At 40.1% G+C, this 27,030-nt stretch overlaps 1 protein-coding gene across 2 annotated transcripts in view; it reads left to right on the forward strand.

Moving 5' to 3' along the window:
- RNF115 (ring finger protein 115) overlaps nt 1-24,342 on the forward strand; it is a 70,015-nt gene extending 45,673 nt beyond the window's left edge. The window contains exons 5-9 of one of the 2 annotated variants that reach the window (XM_080801185.1): nt 17,006-17,077; nt 18,271-18,343; nt 19,278-19,371; nt 21,999-22,114; nt 23,045-24,336. In XM_080801185.1, the coding sequence (XP_080657311.1) occupies nt 17,006-17,077; nt 18,271-18,343; nt 19,278-19,371; nt 21,999-22,114; nt 23,045-23,176 (487 nt within the window). In that variant the 3' untranslated portion in view covers nt 23,177-24,336. Of the gene's footprint in view, nt 1-17,005; nt 17,078-18,270; nt 18,344-19,277; nt 19,372-21,998; nt 22,115-23,044 lie in introns of both variants that reach the window. The other variant, XM_080801186.1, reaches the window with a different exon arrangement.
- Nucleotides 24,343-27,030: the final 2,688 nt, after the last annotated feature.

Below are 27,030 nucleotides of genomic sequence, written 5' to 3' on the forward strand. Positions count from 1 at the left end.
TAGCACTTAATCAAATGCCTAGAATTTTTCAGGTACTGGGCTATATACACTCTTCTCATAGAGCCCTGGAGCTGGGCCATGAACAGCTAAAGAAGGCGGGGGTCAAATTTTAATATCTTTTGCTCAGAAATTCCTTGCCAGATTAATAAAATATCAGTGTGAACACATTAGCTTGATTCAGTCCTCCTTGATTGCTTTGCCACTTTATTCCATTGGAAATTGTGGTCTACTCTGTTACTACATTGTCCCTTTAACTAATAGCAGAGTGGGAGAAGGATATAAGCTTCCTTTTCTCATGTGTTCTTTTTGATAATCATATTACCTGAGTAACATATAACCTGACTTAATAATGACTTAAACAAGAGGTTTTTTTCCTTACATCTAGGGAGATATCTGTAGCTGGGTGGCAATAAGATATTTCTATATCTTAACCATGTTAGGGTTGAATCTTTGTGGATCTCTTGGTCTTTCTCTCATACTTACTGCCTTAGAGCTTCAGGAAAGAAGAAAGGGAAAAAGGATAGCATCAGCTTATTTCTCTCCCCCCCCCCCTTTTTTTTAGGAAAGGAAAATCTTTTCTATTGCCCCACTCCCAACTCTATATTCATTGCCAAGAATATTCCACTCACTGGGCACTGTGTCACATTTTCCCCATCCCCAGCTATAAAGAAAGCTGGGAGAGCATGGATTTAGCTTTTGAATCCTTTGTAGTTGGAGATGGCAAGGGAGAAGGGTGTTCAGAATGGATTTGAAGTCAGTCAGCCAGTGTCTGCTAATGAGATATTTTATTAGCTACTTTAGCTAATAGAAAAAATAACACGTTACTTCAAATTAATTGTAGCATAGGGTTAATATTTATTTTACATTAAAAATGTTTGAGCATCTTCTGAAGATTTTGATCTTATAAGATATGTTAACCGTGGGCATCTCCCTCCCTCCCCCCCCACACCTTTTTTGCAGGGGGTGAGTGTCATGAACTTAGTGATTTTTGGCTCCAAATCAGCATTTTGTATATTTTAGTCATTTAACTTTTTTTTAAAGGTTTATTTAGAGAGAGAATGAGAGATTATGAAAGTGGGGTGAGGGGCAGAGGGAGAAAGTCATTTAACTCTTGTTGGTTTTTTTCTCATTCTATGATTATTATTATAATTTAAAGGTTTTAAAAATTTTTTGTTTATTTATTTGAGAGAGAGAGTCGGGAGGGTTGGGGGGTAAAAGGGAAAGGGAGAGAGAAACCCAAGCAGACTTATGTGCTAAGTGTTGAGCCCAACGTGGGGCTCAGTCTCACCATCCTAAGTTTGCGACAAATCACAATCACAGAGAGATGTCATCTCACATCTGTTAGAATGTCTGTTATCAAAAAGAGAAAATAACTAGTATTGGTAAGGATGTGGAGAAAAGGGAAGGAACCCTTGTATACTGTTGGTGGGAATGTAATTGGTGCAGCTGGTATGGAAGACAGTATGGAGATTCCTCAAGAAAGATCGAATATGATCCAGCAGGTCCATTTCTGAATATTAAGCCGATAAAAATGAAAACACTTAATTTGAAAAGATATATGTACATCCCCACATGTTTATTGCAGCATTATTTATAATAGCTAAGATGTAACCACCTGAGTGTCTATCTATAGATGAATAGATAAAGAAAACATGGTATAGATACATAATAGAATATTATTCAGCCCTAAAAAAAGAATAAAATCTTGCCATTTGTAACAGTGTGGATGGACCTTGAGGACATTATGGTAAATGAAGTAAGTCAGACAGAAAAAGACAAATATATGATCTCACTTACATGTGGAATCTAAAAAAAACCCAAATCCCCAAACCAAGCTTGTAGATGCAGAGAACAGATTTATGGTTGCCAGGGAAACAGATTTGTGGAGTGGGGCGTGAGAGGTGAGCAAAATGGGTGAAAAGGGGGTAGGGGTCAAAAGGTACAAATTTCCAACTTTAAAATAAATAAGTTGAGGATATAATGTACAGTAGAGTGGCTATAGTTAATACTGTATTGCATATTTGGAAATTACTAAGAGATCTTTGCAATTAGATCTTAAAAGTTTTTAACATAACAAAGAAATTCTAATTACATATGGTGATGGATGTGAACTGGATTTATTGTGATCATTTCACAATACATACAAATAACAGATTTTAAAAAGTCGTCTTTTTTTGAGATTCAAATGTTTTTCAATATTTATTTTTCCCAGAATTATATATATACACACGCACATATATGTATGTATGTGTGTGTATGTTAGTGTGGGTCATAGAAGCTATATATACACCAAAAACAAACAAAAGTAGACAAATTGTATATACCACTACTACTTCATTATTTTTTTTCCATCTCCAAAACAAGTAATGCTTTATTTAACTTTCTTTCATTTTATTTTATTTTATTTCTTTTCAGTTTCCAGCATTCATAGTTTATGCACCACACCCAGTGTCCATGCAATTTGTGCCCTCTTTAGTAGCCACCACCAGTCTCACCCAAACCTCCACCCCCTCCCCTCCAAAATCCTCAGTTTGTTCTTCTCCCTCCCCAATTTCCCCCAACTCACTTCTCCTGTCCATCTCCCCATGTCCTCTGTGTTATTCCTTATGCTCCACAAATAAGCAAAACCATATGATAATTGACTCTCTCTGCTTGACTTATTTCACACAGCATAATCTCCTCCAGTCCCGTCCATGTTGATGCAAAAGTTGGGTGTTCATCCTTTCTGATGGAGGCATAATACTCCATTGTATATATGGACGGTATTTTCTTTATCCATTCTTCCGTTGAAGGGCATCTTGGTTCTTTCCACACTTTGGCAGCTGTGGCCATTGCTGCTATGAACACTGGGGTACAGATGACCCTTTTCACTACATCAGTATCTTTGGGTTAAATACCCAGTAAAAGTCTTCTTTGTTAAAACTAGTCGTCTGAAGGTTGTTTCATGAATCTATTGCATGTTATAAAAGTTGAAGTGCAGTGATGTCTGAAGATTGTAAGTGATGGTCTTTCTTGTTTCTAATAAGATAGATACTTTTATCTTTGCTTATCATCTTAGGAAGTAATATGTTAGTGTTTAAAATGCTGTGTGGTATAATTGTAAAACTCTTTAAAAAAGAGGGGTGCAGAAACTAGCCCTGTACATTTGTTGGTGCATGAGCTGAAATCTACAGCTTTTTTGGGGGTGATGGGGCATTCTGCAGGTTTACTGTCAAGAGGCTGGGGGTTTTTTTGTCTTTATGGGTTTTGTTTGGTTTTTTGGAGTTCGGCAAGGGCAAACTTTAAAATTGTATTCTGCTTGGCAATGTGTAGGATGGGAGAAGGATATCCTAACCTTTTGTCATGATCATATGCAGGAAAATAATGAAAGTTGACTAGAGCCCACTTTTTAAAATTTTAATCCAGTACTTCATTTATGTAGCTGCTGCTTCTGAAAGGAGAAAAGTTTAAAAGAATGTCAGTATTTTTAGGAGAATTGAATAAACCTGTTGCAGGAGGCTTCTCTTGAAACAAATCCTGATTAACCTGGTTAATAAAATTGTCTTGGTCTCTATAGTGCTTTTGAAGTGCATTGACAGGACAGTGTTATATTACTGAGTTCTCTCTCATCTACCACAAGCACCATTGCTCTAATGTTAAGATTTTGTAAAATGGTGAAGAATGCTTGGGAGATTTTTGGGGGGAGGGGGGATGTGTAATTTTTCCTTGATTTTTCACTATAGTTGTATTCCGGGAAAATTCAGTATATTTTAAAACCAAGTAGGAAATACTTTATACATAGAATGGAGTTGAGTTTGGGCTCAGTAAATTATAGACAGTTTTCCTCCAAGTGGAAGTCCACACAGGACATTCAAAGGTTATGCGTGTTGGAGACCACTGTTGGGCATGACTATCCTCCCATTTCTTGGAAGGTTACTAGCACTTGCAAGGTCCCTATTTACTAAATATAAATCGTACCTCCCCATTCATTGTAACTAGCAAAACTGTCTCCTTGGATTTCTAAATCACTGTGGAAGGGGCAGTATTGAGAATCCCTGATGTGAATTGGAAGTCCTTAGATGGTTCTCAGTGATCAGTCACTGTTATCTTTTTTCTTTTTTTTAAGATTTTATTTATTTATTTGTCAGAGAGATAGAGTACAGGCAGGCAGAGTGGCAGGCAGAAGCAGGCTCCCTGCGGAGCAAGGAGCCTGATGTGGGACTCCATCCCAGAACGCTGGGATCATGACCTGAGCCGAAGGCAGACGCTTAACCGCCTAAGCCACCCAGGCATCCCGTCACTGTGTTATCTTAAGCTGTCTCCCTCCCTTTGTCTGTCTCTCCTCTGCTTTCTTGTGTTGGCATCATCATTGGATAGCTCTCCCTGTTTAAAATGAAAGGTGGCTGGGTAGCTCCCAAGTTTTCAAGAACATTAGAGCATTCATCCCAGAGGGTATATCCCTCTGTTGGCTCTCAGGAAGGGCACCTCGTTCACCTTGGGTTTTGTGCCCACACTTCTAGTGGGTGCAGGTATTATTCTTGTGAATTTTTTTAAGTTAAAGATTCACCCCCTCCCCCATATGAGTATCTAGTTGTTTGTAGTGTAAATCATTGAATCATCCATCTGACCTGAAATGTTACCTTTATAAATATACATTTTCATACTCACCTGTCTCTAGATTGTCTTTTATGGTTTACTGATCTTTATTTTTGTGTTCCTAACCTTACTGATTTAGTTTTGGTGAAGTCTAGTTCATTATTGTCCTTCTCCAAAAATGCCCTGATGCATTTTACCCTTCCAAGTGGATTTTATGAAATTTGTCAGTCTGTGCCCCCTCTCTTATCCCATTGGGATTTTGATTGGATATGCATGGGAAGGCAGCTATGCTCACCACTATAGCACCAACGCCGACGCATTGGATTTATTTATTAACTTGGGAGCATTCGTCACTTTTTATAATACTGAAACTTCTCATCTAAGTCCACAGCTCATGTCTCAGTTTATTTGGTTCCTTCGTGAGGTTATTCAGCAAAAAGTTTTATAGTTTAATTTGCCTTTTTAACTGATTATTGCTGGAAAGTTCTTTGTCACCCATCCCCTTGCTATCTAATTGAATTCTCTTATTAGCTCGAATAGGTTTTCACATTATTCCCTTGAGTTTCCTAGCTTAGCAGTTGTATCATCTACAGATAATTGTGTTTTTTTCCCTGTTTATGCCTCATTATTTTTTATCTGTTACATTGACTATATTATCACAACAAAGTTGTTTAATAGTAGGCATCTTTGTCTTCTTTCTGACTTCAGTGGGAATGCATGTTTCTTTGTTAAGCATGTTTACCTCTGGTTCCTCAGATACACAATGTCAGATTAAGAAAGGTTTACTTTATTCCTAATTTCTTAGGGGCTTTTAATTAGGAATGAGTAGTGATTTTATCATAGGCCCTTTGTAGTCGTATCAGAATGATTTTATAGTTTTCTCCTTTAAGCAGTTAATGAATTTTATTAACTAACAAATTTTCTTTTTTTTTTTTAAGGTCACTTTTTTAAAAAAGATTTTATTTATGTGACATAGAGAGAACACAAGCAGGGGATGCGGCAGGGGGAGGGAGAAGCAGGGCTCCCCACTGGGCAGGGAATGCCAGATATCCCCTGGAATCATGACCTGAGCTGAAGGCAGATGCTTAACTAAAAACTAACTGAGCCAGGCAGGCGCTCCAACTAACAGATTTTCTAATGTTGAAGCCACACTGCAAGCACTGAACAAAAACTACTTTGTCAAGAAGCATTAATCTCTTTAATACATTATTGGAGTTGATTTATTCCTAATCTTTTTCGTTTGTTTGTTTTTGCATCTGTTTATAAGGGGGCTGGTAATTTTTTTGTGTTGTCTTTATCACATTTTGGTATCAGGATTATGTTAGTTTGATAAAATGAACTGGGAAATCTTGCTGTTTTATTTTATGCTTAGGAATAGTTTAAATAACATAGGAATTATCTATTCCTTAAAGATTTGATAAAAATTACCTATAATTCTGTCTGCATCTGGCATCTTTTGAGGGACCAGATCTGTTACAACCTTTGAAGTTACTTCTGGGCTTAATGGTCCGGGGTGGTGGTGTATTTATTTCTATTCCCAGCTTCTAGAATAGTGTCTGTTTTATAGTGATACTAAATATATTTGTGTTGAATGAATGGATAATTATAATTATGTTCCTAAGAGGTATATGGAATATATGCATTAGTGGTAATTATAGCTAAGAGTTTGTGCCAGGCCCTAGTCTGAGTGCATTACGCATAGTAATTTGTTTAATCTTCTCCATAACCCTATGGAGAAGTTACTGTGAATCTCCATTTTACAGTAGAAACTGAGGCACAGAGTGGTTAGGTAAATTGCTTGAGATTATAAAACCAGTTAAATATTGCAGCCAGGATATTATACAAGTGATGATATTTGTATTTGGTAGGATTATGTATGTTTAAAAAGTACTTTAAACAACTCTAATAGTATCATATAGACTTCCCAATTTGAAAATAAAAAAGCATTTCCCTAACTTTCTCAGAAACTTTCCTTCCAAAGCACACATACCTGTAATGTGAGGGCGATCTGTCTGCGATCTGTCACGCCATTGATGCCAGGGTTGATTTAGCCGATCTGGCTGGCTAGGCTGGTGTCTCCTTCCTCCCTCATTGCTCCGTGTGCGTCCCTCCCCAAGCTCTGGTGCACTCGAAGAGGAGGACTTTCTCCCGATAGAGGAGGACCCTTCTTTGGTCAGGGATATACAAGTAGCTGCGATCCCCTTCTAGAACCTCCAGACAAGCTCCAAAGCACACATACCAATATGATAGGAAGTAGTACTTGTGAGTTTTTAGTTCACTTTCTTTTTTCCTTTCCTTCATGTGAATGGAACACAACATGCCTTTTTTGGTCATGTTATTGTTCCTGCTTAGCAGGTCTACCCTGTTTCTTCTTTTTTTTTTTTTTTTTTTTTTAAATATTTTTATTTATTTACTTGGCAGACAGAGATCACAAGTAGGCAGAGAGGCAGGCAGAGAGAGAAGGAGGGGAAGCAGGCTCCCTGCTGAGCAGAGAGCCCGATGCGGGGCTCGATCCCAGGACCCTGGGATCATGACCTGAGCCGAAGGCAGAGGCTTAACCCACTGAGCCACCCAGGCACCCCTACCCTGTTTCTTCTACATGATTGTTACTCCTTTACATTAATTGTCATTGTATGTCACCCAGTGGTTTTTTGTTGTTGTTTTTTAAGATTTTATTTATTTGTGAGAGAGAGTGAGAACACAAGCGGGGGAAGTGGCAGGCAGAGGAAGAAGCCTGGTGCAGGACTCCATCCCAGGACCCTGGAATCATGACCTGAACTGAAGACAGACCCTTAACCAACTGAGCCACCCAGGCATTCCCTCACCCAGTGTTTGGAAAGTACATTACAATTGCATATTTTATAGATTTCTTTTTGATTAGATTTTAGCTTGGCTTCTTCCTAATGAGATAGTTTGTTCTGTTGATTTGAGAAGGAGTATAATGTTTTATTCTGCTCAGCAGGTTTTCGGCTGGTGGTTTCTGTGGGCTACATCGCAGGCTCCTCCTGTTCAGTCCACTGATTCCACTATAGACAGAGTACTTGGTCATTTAAAAAAATCAGATGTCAGGGACGCCTGCGTGGCTCAGTTGGTTGGGCGGCTGCCTTTGGCTCGGGTCATGATCCCAGCGTCGTGGGATCGAGTCCCACATCGGGCTCCTTGCTCGGCAGGGAGCCTGCTTCTCCCTCTGCCTCTGCCTGCCACTCTGTCTGCCTGTGCTCGCTTGCTCTCTCTCTCTAACAAATAAATAAATTTAAAAAAATTTAAAAAAAAATCAGATGTCAGAGATTAATTAGCCTTCATGGGATTATTAATGTGTTCCTTACACCAATTTAAGGAGTTACCTGAAATGAGATCTGTTTTCTTTGGCCTTTTCAATGACATGAGTGAAACCTCTTTGCAAATGTAAAGATAGGTAAGTCTCACATTGTTAATTCATTTTGCAAATACTTGTGAGAGTGTCTAAAGTATGTCCTCTAATCTGCAGCTTTCAAATGATAGTTTATCCAGGTGTAATTGGGTCCTGAATAGACTAGCTCATCCTATCTAACCTTAAATGAATCTGACCTGTGCCAGAAGACTAATTTATTAATTTGCAGCTGGGGGTATTCTGTTTCAGTGACTGGAAAACTCATTTCTGCTTGTTAGCATAATGCTGTCTTTGAATTTCCCAGATAACAAGAAATCAAAAGTGGGGCACCTGGATGGCTCAGTGGATTAAGCCTCTGCCTTCAGCTCGGGTCATGATCTCAGGGTCCTGGGATTGAGCCCTGCATGAGGCTCTCTGCTCAGCAGGGAGCCGGCTGCGCGCTCGCTCGCTCTCTCTCTCTCTCTCTCTCTCTCTGCCTGCCTGCCTGCCTCTCGGTCAAATGTCAAATAAAATCTTAAAAAAAAAAAAATCAAAAGCAATCATGGTTGCCTGGTGTGTATAGAATAAACAAAGGAGATTGCACAGTCTTTAGGAGAAATTTCATTCAGGCTGTGACAAGTCTAAGGAATTACTCATATTTTACCCTAAAGAATTTTTTTTAGATTGGCGAAATATTTATATTTGTCAGTGCTTTTTCCTTGTCTGTATTAGATCAACACTAACACAGTCATACTTTCCAAACTTCATAGAGGTTACTACTCATTACTTTGCACTTATTAAGACCTGTCTTTGTTTTAGTTTGTTATACTCCTTTAACATTTGTTTTTTATTGTTACATTTTAGCCTGGTTTTTTGATTGGCTGTCTCTGAATCACTTTGTAGGGCAGGTTACTACTAAGGTTTGCTTCCTTAAAAGTATGTTCCCCTGAAGGAGATTCTGAGACCATAGTATTCTGACCACTGATCACTGTTCACATTTTGAGAATTGAATTTTTTGGTTATTTAAATATATTAGGGTTTTTTTGTTTGTATATTTTTTGTATTAAAAAGGCAGCATTACCCAGTTATACCCTGATGCATAATCTTGTGGAACTTTTTAAATATTACACCTACATCTATGTAATTGAACTGGGAATCATACTGTACCTACATTATCATCCCCCTTTTTTATCTTAATAGATTAGATATGTCTTTCACTGTATTTCTGGGCCCCATCTTTGGATCTTTTAATTAACTCAACAAACATTTGTATAGTACTTTGCCAGGTATTATTCCACATATTAACTATACAGTAGTGAACGAAACAGTCAAAAGTTGATTGCCCTTGTGGAGTTTAATAAGGGGAAAGTCAGACAAGCAAAATAAGTTAAATCAGTAGGCTGTTAAGCAGTAGTAAACACTATGGGGAAAAAAGGCAGAGTAGGGAGTGTGGGAGAAGTGAAGTTTCAAAAAGTATAGTCAGCTAAGGCCTTACTGAGAAGACCTTTGAATAGACATAAATGTAGTGAGGGAATGAGCTGGAATGTGCCAACAAGAAGAGGCCAGCCAGGGGCGCCTGGGTGGCTCAGTGGGTTAAGCCTCTGCCTTCGGCTCAGGTCATGATCCCAGGGTTCTGGAATTGAGCCCCGAATCGGGCTCTCTGCTCAACAGGGGGCCTGCTTCCACCCCCTCTGCCTGCCTCTCTGCCTAGTTGTGATTGCTCTCTGTCAAATAAATAAATAAAATCTTAAAAAAAAAAAAAAAAGAAGAAGCCAGTTAGAGCAGAGTAAGTGAGGGGGAATAGTAGGAGATAAGGTCACAGAGAAGGTGGCTGGGTGTGGTGGTGGGGAAGAGAGTATTAGATAATGCAGAGCATGGTAGACTAAGGGTTTTTGGTCTGATTGCAGTGGAAACCCAATGGGAGGTTTAGGGCAGAGAAATGACAGTCTCACTTCAGTCTTTTTTTTTTTTTTTAAGATTTATTTATTTATTTATTTGACAGAGATCACAAGTAGGCAGAGAGGCAGGCAGAGAGAGAGGAGGACGCAGGCTCCCTGCTGAGCAGAGAGCCCCATTTGGGGCTCGATCCCAGGACCCTGGGATCACGACCCAAGCCGAAGGCAGAGGCTTTAACCCACTGAGCCACCCAGACGCCCCTCACTTCAGTCTTAAAATGATCATTCTAACTGCTATTTTGAGAATAGAATGGGGGGCTGCAAGGAGTACAGGGGCAAGGGCAGAAGCAGAGAGACCATTTAATAGGCTGTTGCATTAATCTAAGCTAGAGATGCCAGTGGCTTGGTTGAGGGTAGTAAGAAATGTTTGGATTTTACATATAGTTGACAGTGGGCATAATAGTATTTGGTGGCAGATTGGCTATAAGGTGTAACAGAAGAGTTGCAGATAATTAAAAAGAGTTAAGGATGTACTAAGGTTTTTTTGTCTGAGCACCTTGAAAAATGGAGTCACCATTAGCTGAAATGGGGAACACTAGGAGGAACAGATATGGGGGAGAAGATTCAAGAGTTCAGTTTGGGATGCAGTAAGTTTGAGGTGCTTATTACGCATTCAGGCGACGGTCATGTTGAGTAGGCAGAGGTCTTGGGTGGCGGTAAGATTTGGAAATGTGGCTTGTATGTAAAACTGGGTGAAATTGCCAAGAGTCAAAATAGAAAGAAGAAAAGCTCAGAGAATTGAGCCGTAGGCCCTGACTGATTAGAAGTTTGGAACATAAAGAGGAATAAACAGAGAAGACAGGACAACCAAGGAACAAAGAGGAAAACCTAGAATATAGCTCTGGAAACTGGATGAAGATTCTTATATATTATATATATGTGGTCTTAGCATATGTCTTCCCCTCCAGACTGTGTGGATTGATTTTTCTCTTCTTTGGGTTAAATACACATGCCATCCTTCCACCCAGCCTTATTTTAGCTACCTATTACTTTAACAAAACAAGATTTTATGTTTTTAACAATAAGAAGATTCATTGTAAGTACTGCGTGTATCAGCTGAAGATAATGTCCTCACAGTAACTCTTGCACTTACAGAGTCCACCCTGAGCAGACTCTGTAGAGATGTGGGACCAGCATCTGACTTCCAGGGAGTAAGCAGCCAAGAGAGGGGAATCCACAGCTAGCTCATCAGCTGAGGTGTCCCTTGCAACTCTAAGCATTTTTGTAGGGTCAGCTTCAGAGCCAGGATCTAGGCTCTTTCTCAAAGTTAATTACTGCCATTACTTACTGGTTAGTTCAAGCATGAGATAATTTGCTCTCCTAGTTATTAGCAAGTAAGGAGGGTATATTATTTATTACTGTGTAACAGATTACCCTGGAATTTAGGCGCATCCAGCAACAGACATTGATTTTCTCACAGTTTCTGAGGGTCAAAAATTCGGGAGCAGCTTAGCTAGGTGGTTCTGGTAAAGGTTTTCATGAGGTTATAATAAAAATGTCAGCTGTGGCTGCAGGCATCCGAACACTCAACTGGGGCTGGAAGATCTACATTAAAGATACGTCACTCCCATGGCTGTTGGCAGGAGGCCTTAATCCCTTACCGTGTGGACCTCTGTAAAGAGCTCCTTTAGTGTCCCCATGATGTGACAGCTGGTTTCCCCAGAGTAAGTGATCTGAGAAAAGGAAAAGGAAAGAAATTATAATGCCTTTTATATGCTGATCTTGGAAGCCAAACACTGTCATTTTGGCCATATTTTATCTGGCCATCATTTATATTTTATCTGTAGGAAGTGAATCACTAGGTCCAGCCCACATCCAAGGGGAGAAGAATTAAACTCCACTTCTTGAAGGGAGGAGTATTAAAGAATCTGTAGACTTATTTTAAAACTACCACATTTTACCTTCTAGCCACAAATTACTACAGTTCTCTCGTGTGCAAAATATACTCCCATCCTCCCAACACCCACCTAAAGCCTTGCCGCTTTATAGCATCAACTTGAAATCTGGGTGGTGGGTCCCAGTGTGGATGAGGCTCCTTTGGTTATAGTTCCACAAGTACAACTTCTTTTGATGTGAACACCTATAAATTAAAGAAATAAGTTTTCTGCTCCTCATGCACCCAGCATACAGTGACGGGACAGGCATGTGCTAAACAGATACAGAGATTCTTATTTAAAAAGGGAGAAAATGGGAGGCACAAAGAAGTCACTGACTCATAGCAATTCCGATTTTATCTGGATAAATGTTGGAAGATTCTTGATTAGGACTTAGTTCTTCTTTTGCTCAGGAATGCTGCTCTATGGCTCTTGTTTCCTCCTTCGAGGCACTTGGTTTCACCCTGTGAGTTATCTTTTCTTTTCCATGAAAAGTAGTCCAGAACTGCAGTTGCATAGTTTTCTTACCCTGCTTCTTGCCAGTAGAATTTTGAGGGTCCGAGAAGCTTCTTTTCATTTTGTTTTGCCTCTGTACCTTTCAGTGTAACCTGGTAGTGTTTCTTTTTAAAACTTAGGGTCTTCTGTGAATGTTACTGAGATTCCTGCCATAAACAAAAGCCACACCCACAAATCTCTTCCAGATAATCTCCTTTCTCCCTTGGTCTTCCGCTGGGATTGCTGAGGGACAGTACTTGCAGTGGATAGAATTTTACCCTCCAAAAAGATATGTTCAGGTCCTAACCCCCCACAACTGTGACTGTGACTTTATTTGGCATAAGGTCTTTATAGATGTAATGAAGTTAAGGTGAGATTGTATTGGGTTAGAGTGGACCCAACTACAATTGTTGGTATTCTTAGAGAAATTTGGACACAGAAGACACAGGAAAGAAAGTCATCTGAAGACCAAGGCAGAGATTAGAGTAATGTGTCTGCAAGCCAAGAAACAGCAAAGATTGCTGGGAACCACCACAAACTAGAAGAGGGGCATGGAACAGATTTTCCCCGAGAGCCTCCAGAAGGAAGTAACCCTAACAACATCTCGATTTCAGACTCTGCCTTCCAAAACTCTTTGAACTGTATAGTTTGTGGGAATTTGTTATGGCAGCCTTGGGGACTAATATAACACCTACTTAAGCTTCTTGGAAGCCCAGTTGTTTAACTGAGTAGTTCTTGAGGCTATATAGATCTTTCAGAGGTCTTAACAAAGGATTTTTATGGCTGCATTCTAGGCTTCCTTGTTAACCATTTTCTTTCGGCAGTGCCCTGAATTTGATATTCCATTGGAAGCCATTTCTTAATTTTATCATTATTATCATCATTATCATTTAATTTTATCATTTACCGTCTGGAGAGGCTGGGAATTTTCAGAATTATTTAGTCTTGACTGCCTTTTTGTTTAATCATTCTTCTGCATAGGGGTGTCTGGCAGGCTTGGAAGAGTATGTGACCTTTAATCATGGGGTTCTGAGTTTGAGCCCTGTGTTAGGTGTAGAAATTACTTTAGGGACTCTTGGGTGGCTCAGTTGGTTAAGCGGCTGCCTTTGGCTCGGGTCGTGATCCCAGGGTACTGCGATCGAGTCCTGCATCGGGCTCCTTGCTCAGCGGGGAGCCTGCTTCTCCCTCTGCCTCCGTCTGCCAGTGCTCACTCGCTCGCTCTCTCTCTCTGACAAATACGTGAATAAAATCTTTTAAAAAAAAAAAGAAATTACTTTAAAAATTTTAAAAAATAAACTTTATTCTTTAATTTATCCCTTTCTTCTTACATTTTAATGTAAACAGCAAGAAGAAGCCAGGAGGTACCTTTAGCATCTGGACATCTTGTTAGCTAGACTCTTACCCAGTTCATGAGCCACAACTTCTACTTATGTGTTACGATGGGCAGCTTTTGCTAATACATAACAAGGATCCCTTTCCCTCCAGTTTCCAAGACTTTTCTCACTTAAAGCTCCCACCCATAAATTTCTCAAAGGCTATCATCATACTTCTCTTTCTTCAAGGCTCTTCAAACTTTCACTGATAATCTCCTCCGAATCCTTCTAACTTTTACCCTCTGTTGGGGTCTAACTCTATTCCCATGTTTTAGGTTTTTGTTGTAACAGAACACATTTCCAGGTATCAAAATCTGAATTAGTTACCTGTTGCTATGTAACAGATTATATTAGAGCTTAGTGGTTGGAATTCACAAGCATTAATTATCTCATAAGTTCATTGGGTTAGGAATTTGGGGGCAGTTTAGCTGGGTGGTTCTGGCCCAGTGTCTTACGAGCTTTTCTTCAAGACATTAACTATTACTGCAATCATCTGAAGGATCTACCGAGTATTACTCATATTCTGGCAATTTTGTTCTGGCTATTGGGGAGGCTTCGGTTCCATATCATGTAGGCCTTTACCAGACTGCTTGACATGGCACTTTTTCCAAAGAGCACAGTGCTCTTTATGACCTAATCTTGGAAGTCACAGATTATCCTGCCATATTCTATTAAGAAGTAAGTCACAGTATGGTATTGGCTTAAAACAGACACCTAAAACAATGGAACAGTATAGAGAGCTTAGAAATAAATTCAAAAGCCAAGAATATATGCAATGGGGAAAAGGTAGTTTCTTCAACAAATGTTGGGAAAACTGGGCCACTATCTTACACCATACATAAAAATTAACTCAGATGGGATGTAAGACCTGAAACCATAAGCCTTTTGGAGGGGAACATAAGTGGTTACCTCTTTGACATCTGTCTGGTAATGATTTTTTGGATCTAACTTCAAAAGTAAAGGCAACAAAAGCAAAAATAGACAAGCTAATAAGCTAAAGAGCTTCTGCACAACAAAAGAAATTGTCAACAGGATGAAAAGGCAGCCTATTGAATAGGAGAACTTGCAAAGCTGATAAGGGGTTAATAGCCAAAATATATAAGGGACTCATACAATGCAATACCAAAAAAAAAGAAAACCAGTCTGATTAAAAAAGGGATCAGAATATCTGAATAGTTGTTTTTCTGAAGAAGATACACAGATAGTCAAAACATACATGAAAATATGCTCAGGATCACTAAGCAGGGAAATATAAATCAAAACCATAACAAAATGTCGCTTCCCACCTGTTAGAATGACTGTTATAAAAAAGACGAGAAAAAACAAGTGTTGGTGAGGATGTGAAGAAAAGGAAACCCTCATGAACTGTTGGTGGAAATGTAAATTGGTGCACTCACTATGGAAAATAGTATGGAGGTTCTTTTTTTTTTTTTTTTTTTTTTTTTAAAGATTTATTTATTTATTTATTTGACAGAGAGAGAGAGAGAGAGAGAGATCACAAGTAGGCAGAGAGGCAGACAGAGAGAGGGGGGAAAGCAGGCTCCCCGCTGAGCAGAGACCCCCGACTCGGGGCTCGATCCCAGGACCCTGAGATCATGACCTGAGCCGAAGGCAGAGGCTTTAACCCACTGAGCCACCCAGGTGCCCCAAGTATGGAGGTTCTTAAAGAAAAATAGAGCTACCATATGATCCAGCAATTCTACTTCTGGGTATTTATCTAAAGACGAAAACCTTAATACATCCCTATATGTTCGTTTCAGTATTATTTATAATAGCCAGAACACGGAGACAACCTAAGTGTCCATTGATGGATAATGGATAAAGAAAATGTGATTTGTATAAATATACACCAAACACACAGACACGCACTGCAATATTACTTGGCCAAAAAAAAAAGAAAAGAAAAGAAAGAAAGAAATCTTTCCATTTGCAACAACATGGATGGACCTTGAGGCTGTTGGGATAAGTGCAATATGTCAGATGGAGAAGGACAAGTATCATATGATCTCACTTATATGTGGAATCTTAATTAAGAAAAAAAGCTTATTGATAAAGAGGATAGATTGGTGGTTGCCAGAGGTAGGGGGTAGGGTGTGAACAAAATAGAAGGGGATCAAAGGTACAAACTTCTAGTTATAGAATAAATAGTGGGGATGTAATGTATAGCATGGTGACTATATCATCAGGGAAATGCAAATCAATACCGTAAAATTATTATAGTTCATTATAGTTAATTATAGGTAGCTACAGTATTATAGTTAATATATTACATATTTATAAGTTGCTAAGAACGTAGATCTTAAAAGTTGTAATCACAAGAAAATAAAAATTTTGTAACTGTGTTTTGTGATGCATGTTAACTAGTCTTATTCTGGTGATCATTTATAATATATAAGAACATCAAATCATTATATTGTACACCTGAAACTAATACAATGTTCATGTGAATTATACCTTAATAAAAAACAAGAAGAAGTCACTAAGTCCAGTCTACACTCATAGGAGGATCATAAAATAATTGTGTACTTTTTTTTTGTGGACATATTTTAAAACACGTAGTCTACTTAGCGTTAGGAATAGGGAGAGTCTAATATTGGCTACTGCCATTGTTATATCAATTGGCCTAATAAATGAAGTGGGAACCAGGGGGTTAAAATTATGTATCATGTCATGTCTCAGTAAAGCTTTAGAAAAAAAGTGCATATTGTTCACAAAACAAGAGATTTAGGAGAAAAATTTCTTGTCTTTTTCTTTTGCCCACTATCGCTTTGGGTAACAAAGATCAACTCCCTAATATAAAGGACTGGGTAAATATGCCATCCTAAGTGTTCAGAATGACCAGTTTCAGGTGTGTGTATGTTTGAGTGTATTTGTATTATAGGCAATTGAAACACCTTTTGAGGGCTAATATAGCATGTTGATAAATGTTGGTAAAGTGGGATTATCCTCAAAAAAATTTTTTTACAGAGCTCTTTGAATAATACCTTACACAGAAACCCAGTGTGTAAAACATATAAAAATGGAACTACTGTTGTTACAGGATGGGCCCAGATGCCACTGATTTAGCATCCCTTTCAGCCTCACTGCCGGGGATCCAAGGAACATCGTTTGAAAACTACACCATGTAATCAGTCCCTTTCAAGCCTAATTCACAAAAAAATCTCTTAATACATAAGATGGTAGAGATCATCAAGATAGCGATAATAGCAGAATAGCCCTTTACCACTTTACCAGTTAGCAGACTGATTTCTGGTGTTTACTATGTAATGGTCAGTGAAAACCCATCGTGGTTTGGAGAAGTAGTTGATGATTGGTCAGCCATTGATATCTGTAGAATACTTTCATTAGTCTGTTGTCTCACCTAATTGTTTTTTCCTTCAACAGAATAATACAACAGATCTTTACAGGATTCTTTGCAAATTCTGCAATTCCTGGATCCTCACATCCTTTTTCCTGGTAAGTAACTAATTGCCCTGTGCCTTACTTCGCTGGAGTAGCAGCAGCGTTTTAGGTATCTGTACCATTGTGAGAGAGAGTAAGAGCTGCACAGGTGAGTATATAAAGATTTGATTGGCATACTCTTAGGTTGCCGTTATTTGCTGAGCCCAAACTTAAAGCAGAACTTACTTTTTATTTCTTGGTCTCCTGAGGGCCATCCTGGTCCCCCAGGATGTCCAGGCACTGGATGTGTTGGTTTTGGTTCATATTCTGGTCTGAGAGTTGTGTTGAGAGGGGAATGAGATAGTCCCCGCCAGGCCCAGTATCTGGACTTCGCAGGTTTCTTTTCTAGCTCATATGGGAAGATTTTATTCCTTAAGAATTTCTGTAATTAAAAACATGTTGCTTAACTTCCTTTTCTTAAAGTAAGAAGGTTTGTCAGAAGAAACAAAGGCTGTAATTCAGTGTCAGAGTGACACTTAAGTACGATAGGAGTTAAGATGGAATTTCCTCTTGTCTGGACAATTACATGCCACTTCTGACTCTGCCCCAGAAGGCTCCTTTGCTCAGAGGGACCTCAATCCTTGCACATAGTTACCCTATTTTCCAGCTGCTCATTTCTTTTAACGTGTTCCAGCCAAAGAGTCTGGGCATCTGTCATCCAGGGTAGTGTACCAGCAGCTCCAGAAAGCGGTGCTGCCAAGTTCCTTTTGTAATTGCTCTAAGTTGTGATTCAGAGAGACTGCTGTGGCTGTTTCTCTACTTGAAAGCTCCTCATTGTCGAGGACCACGGGCAGCCTCTTCGAATGAAGGAAGTCTGCTATAGATTTTGGCCAGTCACAAAGGGAAAACTCTCCTTAAAAAGCAGTTCCATTTATGTTTACTGTAAGTGGGCACAGAGAAGACAAACTTTTCTTAGCCAGTAGGCAATGAGTCACTCTTTTTGCTCTGGTGTGTCATGTGGTATTTTAGGTAGCTTCACATTTTATGTTCTGTTCGGTTAAGTAAGAATTCCTTACTTAAGAGAATAAGAGACTACTTCCGGATAATCTGTTTGACCTTAAAAATGTTGAGAAATTCTTTGCCTCTTGATTTTAGAGAACTAGTGACTTTCCAGCTCTGAGAGAGAGCAGGATCTGCCAGTTTTTTCTGTGGTGTAAGGCAGAGACTGGTCACTCCATCTAATGCTGTCTGTCTCATCTCATGTATAGGAGCGGGATGCTGCACTCCAACCCTGGGGACTATGCCTGGGGTCAGACAGGGCTTGATGCCATTGTAACCCAGGTGAGGAGCTGCCTTTTGAGGGTGTCTGTTCAGTGTGTCTCATGGTTCCACAGGCTTCCTGCTTTCCTTCTGCTACTTTCTGAAATGGCAGTCACTCTGCTTTCCCTAATATTTTGAGCTTGTGGGTTTCCATTTTACTGAAGGGATAAATGGCTTATGGGTTTAGTTTAGCACCCACGTACCTTCTAGGTGCTAGGGACTTTGGAAGATGGCTTCACCTCCATTGGAAGAAAAGACTTCTCCTATAACAAACAGTATTTTGTATTTTTGGTCTCTTGTTCAGTCCTATGAGTATTCTATAAACAGGTGCTTCACAAAAAGGAGGGTCTCCTCACATGTTGAAGCAGGGATTTCTGCTAGTTGGAGCAAAGTAGGGGAAGGAAGCAGAGAAAAAGGTATTCCCATGCCATGTAAAATTGCTCCCACTTATTTATGTTTATTTTAATTTGGGTTTTCATTTCCCTTGTGGATTGCTGAGGAAAGAAAGCATGTCATTTATATCCAGATCTTCTCGTAAGTAGTAATTTACCTGTTTCTTGGCTTACTTTATGCTACTTTCCATACTCCCACCCTTTTTTTTCTTCCAGCAGAATGAAATTTTTAGACCAGTTAAGTATTACTTTTTGTTCAGTTATAGTTTTATTCCTGACATCACAACCCTTATGTTGCCTCTGAAGTTGCTTTATGCCCAAAGGTGGACCTTGCAATGACAGTTTTATCTGTAGACTTACACTGTTGTCACTCTGAAATTGTAAAGGAATTATGAGTGTTCTGGCAGCAGGAAAGAGGAAACCCAAGCCTCTCAGAGCCTTGCAGAAATAAGAGCAACTAACATTTCTTATATATGCACTGTTTATTCTCAGCTGGAGCAGCTCCCTCTCCGGGGATAGTGGGATTTCTGCCACTTCTTCTTTTTCTTTTTCCTTTTTTGTAGCTTTTGGGACAACTGGAGAACACAGGGCCTCCCCCAGCTGACAAGGAAAAGATCACATCTCTTCCAACAGTGACAGTAACTCAGGAACAAGTTGGTAGGTTCAGTTCTATACTTATTCTGTCAACTTCTGATTCAAAATTCCAGCACCTTCCTATACTAAGGATCTTCAGGTGAAGCTATAGCACTCCTAAAATTCCTACCTGGGTGTCATATATTTAAGATGTCTACCTTTTCATTAGGGTTAGTCATGTCGATGCAGAATGGACAAACCTTTTTTTAAATTTATAAAGAGAAAGGAAGCCTAAGTTAGGACAGTTGCTGATGTTGCACAGTTTTTCATAGAGAAGAGGGAGCTCCAGGGAAAGACCATTTGGTGAAGGGTTATATATGTTTGTTTGTTTGTTTGTTTTGAGGTAGGCTCCATGCCCAATGTGGGGCTTGAACTCATGACCCTGAGATCAAGAGTTGCATACTGTACTGACTGAGCCAGCCAGACACCCCTGTTTTTATATAGTTGGAAATCATTATGACAAAGGACAGTTTAGAAAGTTTACAGACTTTATCTTATGTTTTTAGTACATGCAAATCTGTATGACTTTAGTCTTATGGGAACAAGGGAGTTTTTTGGTTTTATGTTTGGAATGTTCCTTTTTGGTTATTATTTTTTAATAAGCAGGTGTACAGTGTGTGCTCAGGGTAGAAGTAGAGCCCATGCTTTGATGTTTTGTGGAGTCATTTTGACCTTGGTATGTAGATTTCCTGGGGCCCAGGAGCAGGGCCTGCAAATGTTGAAGGCTGAGAATTTCTTTTATGAGCCAGTAAGTATTTCCTCAGCAGCCGCCATCTCCTTTTTTTAAGTGCCATGCAGGAGACAAAGGAGGTACAAGATAAGCCTTGATTTCTTGAAGAGCTTAGCAGGGAAACCAAGACTCAACTGAATGATTAGAAAACAGTATAAAAAAGTAGTATTGAGCAGATGATACAAAGAAAGAGAAAAAATGGGGGGCTGGGAATTTGTTTCCTATTTACTTGCCAGATACAGTTAGGTACTTTAGACACAGATATTATTTTTAAGCACCGAAGGAATTTAGTGACAAGGAACATTATTTTGAACTAAGCAGTTCTTTCCCCACAAATTCCAGATTAAGTTAGAGAAGATTTTGAAGACAGGATGGGCCATCTTAGAGAGGTCATTTTACTCAAGGAAAAATATGAACCAATGTGAGAATGTCAACATGGACATAGTGTCTCAATCAGGTGTAAGGAGAGTCACCTTATTAGCCCTGAAATAGAATCTGGTTTGGGGTTAGTGGGAGGTGTGACTGGTTAGGAAGGGAGGAGCCTTGTTTGTGTAGACCTTGAAACTGGCAGAGTAGTTAGGGCTGGATATTTTAGATTGGAGGCGGGTTTCATAGCTCCCCAAGTGGAGGATTGAAGAACTTTAGGTGGTCTTTAGGGACGATTAGTTTAGAGGTAGTGTCTCAAATAGATTGGAAGGCAAAGAAGGCAGAAGCAGGGATTTAAGGGGCTGCTGCCGCATGTTGGGGGTGCAGGTAATGGTGGCAGTGCTGACAGACAGGGAAGGGTAGACTCAGGACGGTTTTGAAGAAAGGCTTTCATCACTGATTCCATAATAGGATAAAGAAGGGGAAAAGGTCAAACAAAGAGTACAGAAGGTTTTGCAGCTTGGGAACCACAGAGCTGGTGCTGCCATCTGGCAGGGGTGGGGAATTGTGAGCAGGCCCCCCAGTTGGGGTACGGAAGTTTTGTGATATTTTTTATTTTAAACGTGTTGATTTTGAGGTATCAGCTGGGAATTCAAGCAAAGATGAGCTGGGGATTGCTGTGAAGCTAGTATTAGGGAAAAGTAGCTGGTTGCAAAGCTTAGGTAAATTTGGAGGGTTGAAAGCTAGGGTCGAGGATACTACCTGGGGGGCTGTTCCAATAGACCAGACATAAGAAATAATAACTAGAATTGAGGTGAAGGTGTTAGGGAAGAGTGGAGAGGGAGGAGTAAATCTATTAAATGGTAGTCTCACTCCAGATCCTTGACTGCTGTTGTGGGCACGTCGCACAGCCTGGCCATTGGAGAGAGAGACTAACTGGTATTGTTAGCCAGACTTGGGAAACTCCGACTCTGCTGCCTGGTACTCCCAATTTCGTTTGCGGCTGTTCCTCACAAAGTGTTTCTTGTCTCTGGACTTGGAACCTGAGCTTTCCTTGGGCTTTGCAATTCTGCAGCACCACCTCCTGGTACAGCTTTTAATTAACAACTTGTACAGAGGGCTTTAGGACAACCACACTGAAAGAGGATGCAAAGTGTGGAAAATTGCAGGGTAAAAGTGGCTTGAGACACTGACTAAGTAGACACTTGAGTCACTTTACTAAGTAGAAACTGCCAGAAGTCTATCACATGTCTGGGAAGATGTTTTTCCTGTTTCACTTAACAAATAATCTAAGCCTGGGGATATTTTTTTCCAAGTCTTGACATTGAAAAGTAGACCTTAATAATTTCTGTGCAGACCTTACCTAAGCCCATTCATGTCCCTGTCTACTATCACGTCCTCCCCCATTTTGAAATAAAATTCCTGCTTCCTACCTTCTCCACATAGGATCCACTTTGTATCTTTTCTTTATGCATTCCTTTGGTTAAAGACTGGGCTAGTTTTTTCTTCTTTCTTTTTGCTCACTTACTTTAGAATGCATTTCCTCCTCCAACAGATATGGGTTTAGAGTGTCCAGTGTGCAAAGAAGATTACACAGTTGAAGAGGAAGTCCGACAGTTACCCTGCAACCACTTCTTCCACAGCAGTTGTATTGTACCATGGTTAGAACTGGTGAGTATAGACAGCTGTCGTGTGTGATGGGCCATCTCTGCCAGTCCCATCTCTTCGTGGGGGCGGGGTGGTGGTGGTGGTTTGGAGTTCATAGAGAACCAAGCAGAGCAGATTTTAGTCCCTGGCTAATTCCTGCTGGTGCCATTACCGTTTTTTTAGATCACTGTGTGTTTGGAACTTCTCTGACCAGTAGTTACCAAACCACAGCCTACAGGTCTTGGGCCTGCCACCTGTTTTGTAAATGAACTTTTGTTGGAACATAGCTACACTTATTTGTTGACAGTTGTCTATGGCTACTTTTGTGCTGTGTCAGTGGAGTTGAGTGGTTGCGACATAGGTGGTATAGCCTGTGAAGTCTAAAATATTTACTATCAGTCCCTTCACAGAAAGTTTGCTGACCCCTGCTCTAGGCCATCTCAGGCCACTTTCTTTCTCTCTCTCTTTTTTTTTTTTTTAAGATTTTATTTATTTATTTGAGAGAGAGAGCATACATGTGGAGGGGGGATTTTGGGAGGGGCAGAGGGAGAGGGAGAAGCAGACTCCCCACTGAGCAGAGAGCCCGACACAGGGCTCAGTCCCAGGACCCTGAGATCATAACCTGAGCTGAAGGCAGACGCTTAACTGACTGAGCCACCCAGGTGCTCCCAGGTCACAGTTTCTGGTTATTTCTGTTTGGTGATGCATGGTAGCTGTTGTTAAGTTGCTGGCCTAGAATTCTCTCTGGCATTTCTGTTTAAATTCTGTTTGGAAGATGTCCCGGTGTTATACCTTCAAGCCCAGCATGCACTGTGTGAGAATACATGCCCTTTCTGTTTTTCTACCTGCCAGCTCTCAAGATTTCTTAAGTGTTTAGCACTTCCAGCTTCTCAGGTCATGCTATTTACGTGGAATTTTACTATTTACTATTTACATGGTATCTTTCTGTTTCAGCATGACACATGTCCTGTATGTAGGAAGAGCTTAAATGGTGAGGACTCTACTCGGCAAACCCAGAGCTCTGAGGCCTCTGCAAGCAACAGATATAGCAATGACAGCCAGCTACATGACCGATGGACTTTCTGAAGCTAAAGCCTGCATCTGAGCCAGGGCTGTGGTAGTCTCCTTATCACAGCTGTCAATTGTATCAAAACAAAAAAATAGTAGGTGGATTTAGGAATCGCATAAGAAACCCCAACCCATAATATTAATGCAGTGAGTGTTTTTCTTCTCTAAATTTAAAGTTAGTATCTGCAGATGGAATTGTATCTACAACCAAATGCCTCTTATTCCTGAATTCAGAGTGATACTTTTTTAAGTGTGAAACTTGATTATGTGGGTTTCCCCCGCCAGAATAGAATCACTTTACCTTAAAGTTTAGCTAGGGTCCCACTATCTGTCATGTTCTCCTGTAGTGGATGTTTCCACCTCCTTCTCTAACCTCTACCCTATCGTTAGTGTATTTTATAGTACATGCAGTGGAACCACAGCCCTAAAGTCCGCTGATACAAAGTCTTCCTGTTTTAATTGTACAAAAGCATCTACTCTTGGCCACAGAAGCCACAAAGCAAGAACAGATTAATTCAGGAATCTGAGACTAATGATTTTGTTTTGTTTTGAATCCTCAGAAAATCAAAGAAAAATTACAGTGGGGAGGAGATAGTGGCTGATCATTGTACTCTTTGATTTTCTCATTTTAATTTTTAAAGACTACTTCACAAGGTGCAGTTTCTGCAGAAGCCAACATGACATATCTTAGGAATCTTACATTGGTGGGAATCTGATTCTGGTTCCCTTTTGAAAATGGGTTGGGCAGCATATAGGCACAGAAGAAAAGGTATTTGAAATCTTTGGTTCTGAGGTTCCTTTAATGACCCCCAACTCATTGTTTACTGCCTTTTGTCATGGGGACCTTAAGATAATTTCCCTCAGAAATAGAATTATTTCATTACTGCTTCTACAGCCAATTCACTGTTTTTAGTAATTCATTGGCCTTCAGGAATTGAGATTTCACATTGTCTCATTTTAATTTTTTAAGCCCTTTTATCATCTCTGAAATCTTTCTGTTCTGCTTGGTTCTGGTTGTACTTGGAATCAAACTGATTATTGTGATCATGCCTAAAACAGCATGGCCTTGGAGAGGTGGGCCTTCTGTTTTCAGCCTAACAGTGTCTCATTGCACATGCACATGCTCTTTGAAGCATTTAAGTGTTTAAAGTTGAATAAATGAAGAAGATCAAGAATGTTGTTGGAACTTCAGAGTCTCAAAAGGAAATGATGGGGGCATGTAACCACTGTTAACACACCATAGAGGGTGATGGGGGCTCCATTTGTCTGGTCACATCAGTTCTTCACAGTTTGGAATGATTTGAACAGGAAGGCCACTCTTTGGTGAGTGTCTTTCTTGGCTAGGAGTCTTTCTTCAGTTTTTGCTGACTGTCATACACTGGTTTGAGGGTGAAGGAAGGGGGTTAGGGATATCTTTGTACTTTGGTAGAGTATAAAGAAGTAGGGGAGGGAAGAGAGAAAGTGGGAGAGTGGCTTGCTGAATTATCAGCCTGCCTGTAGAATTGTGACCGTAAGGTCTGATTCATGTTGGGTCCAGGGAACAAAAGATGTTTTCTCCTCTGCCTCTTATGTAATACCTCTGCAGAGATCATTTCTTTGGAGAATGTGAGCTATTTACTATGGGTATCAGTGTGTATCCTGAAACTACAGATTGGTTTGAGGGTGGAGGGAAGCCTGGGGGGAGGGGTGAGAGGTATATTCTGAATATTTAATTGCCACTACATAGATGAAGAAAGGCCATGCTGAAGTTGGAGCACATCTCAGTTTTCAAGTAGAATAGTGTCCACTTTCTCAGAAATATTATGACAGCCAGAAATTATTGTCTCTCTGTTAGAGTCTGGAGATGCCAGGACAAATGATTGTATTTTTACTACAACTAGAAAACTAGAGAACCAGAAAGGATCTGAGTAGCTCACAAAGGGTCAGAAACAAAGTATTGGGTTAGGGAGTTACTTTTTCAATACACAGAATAGTGTCAGTCTCAGTTATCTGAAATTTTCATAACTTTTTTTGCTCTGATAGAGGCCATGAGGCTTCTTTTGCTATTTCCTATACCCTTTCCACTTAATGATTCCGTAGTAACGGAGTTTAAGGTTAATTTAGGTTAAGGAGTGTACTAGGGTTCTCCAGAGGAACAGAATCAGCAAGGCAGTAAGAGGTGTGTGTGTGTGTGTGTGTGTCTGTAAAAAGATTTATTATAAGGAATTAGCTTGTGTGATTATAGAGGCTAAGAAGTTTTAAGAACTTCAGTCACCCAGCCAGTTGATCTTATGGTGTAGTTGTAGTCTGATTCCAAAGGCCTGAGCACTAGGAGAGCCAGTGGTATAAATTCCAATCCAAAAGTTGGTGGAAGTTTTGAGACCAAAGAAAAGCCAGTTTGTTTTTTTTTTAAAACATTTTATTTATCTGAGAGAGAACAAGAGAGCAGAGAGAGTGGGAGAAGCAGACTCCTTGCTGAGCGGGGAGACCGGAGCAGGGCTTGATCCCCGACCCCGAGATCATGACCTGAGCCAAAGGCTCAGCGCAAAGGTGCACTGAAAAGCCAGTGTTTTAGTTTGAGTCCAAAGGCAGGAAAAGGTGAATGTCCTAACTCAAATAGGCAAGGGGACTTCTCTCTTGCTACTGGAGTGTCAGACGTTGTGTTCTAGTTGGGCCTTTAATTGATTGGATGAGGCCCACTGACGTTGAGGGGAGCAATCCACTCTAATTAGTCTACCAATTCAGATGTTAATCTTTTTTTTTTTTTTTTTAGGATTTTTATTTATTTATTTGACAGACAGAGATCACAAGTAGGCAGGGAGAGAGGAGGAAGCAGGCTCCCCGCTGAGCAGAGAGCCCAGTGTGGGGCTCAATCCCAGGACCCTAGGATCATGACCTGAGCCAAAAGCAGAGGCTTTAACCCACTGAGCCACCCAGGCGCCCCCAGATGTTAATCTTATCAGACATACCCTCACAGACACACCCAGAATAATCTGTGACCAAATATTTAGGTACTCCTTGGTCCAGTGAAATTGACATAAAATTAACCATCATAGGAGGGAAAGTAGAAATGCACAAAGGGAGACAAAGCATGAGACTTAATCCTAGGAACAAACTGAAGGTTGCTGGAGGGGAAGGGGGCTGAGGGATGGGGTAAGTGGGTGATGGACGTTGAGGAGGGTATGTGTTGCAATGAGCACTGGGTATTATATAAGACTGATGAATCGGGCGCCTGGGTGACTCAGTGGGTTAAAGCCTCTGCCTTCGGCTCCGGTCATGATCTCAGGGTCCTGGGATTGAGCCCCACATCGGGCTCTCCATTCAGCGGGGAGCCTGCTTCCCCCTTCCTCTCTCTCTGCCTGCCTCTCTGCCTACTTGTGATCTCTGTCTGTCAAATAAATAAATAAATAAAATCTTAAAAAAAAAAAAAAGACTGATGAATCACAGACCTGTACCCCTGAAACAAATAATACACTATAGGTTAATTAATTGAATTAAAAAAAAAAAAGAAATGCAGAGTGATACCCATCCCACTTAAGTTTTGCCAGATAAACAGTGTGTCTCTATGAGAAATGTCTGCTTTGGTTAGAAACCTCAGTAATAGGGTTAAAAAGTAGAAGAGATATATATGCGTCAAGGGCCAATTTGCTGTGTGCAACGTACCTATTTTTTTTTCCTTAACCTAAATTAACCTGGAAGTCTGAGATGCCTCCCATTCTAGGAAGAAACATTGCAGATTCATTGATCTAATACCGGAACATGGCTCTGGTTAAGAGTTAGTTTTTAGGAATGTCTTGCTCTTAGATGTTTCAAACAGTTTTAGATATAGTGCCCAAGGCAGAGGGCTGCATAACCCTGACTTATATAACTTCATTCCTATACAGTTGGAAGGT

The sequence above is a fragment of the Martes martes genome (genome assembly GCF_963455335.1).
Source record: "Martes martes genome assembly, chromosome: 4".
Taxonomy (NCBI): domain Eukaryota; kingdom Metazoa; phylum Chordata; class Mammalia; order Carnivora; family Mustelidae; genus Martes; species Martes martes.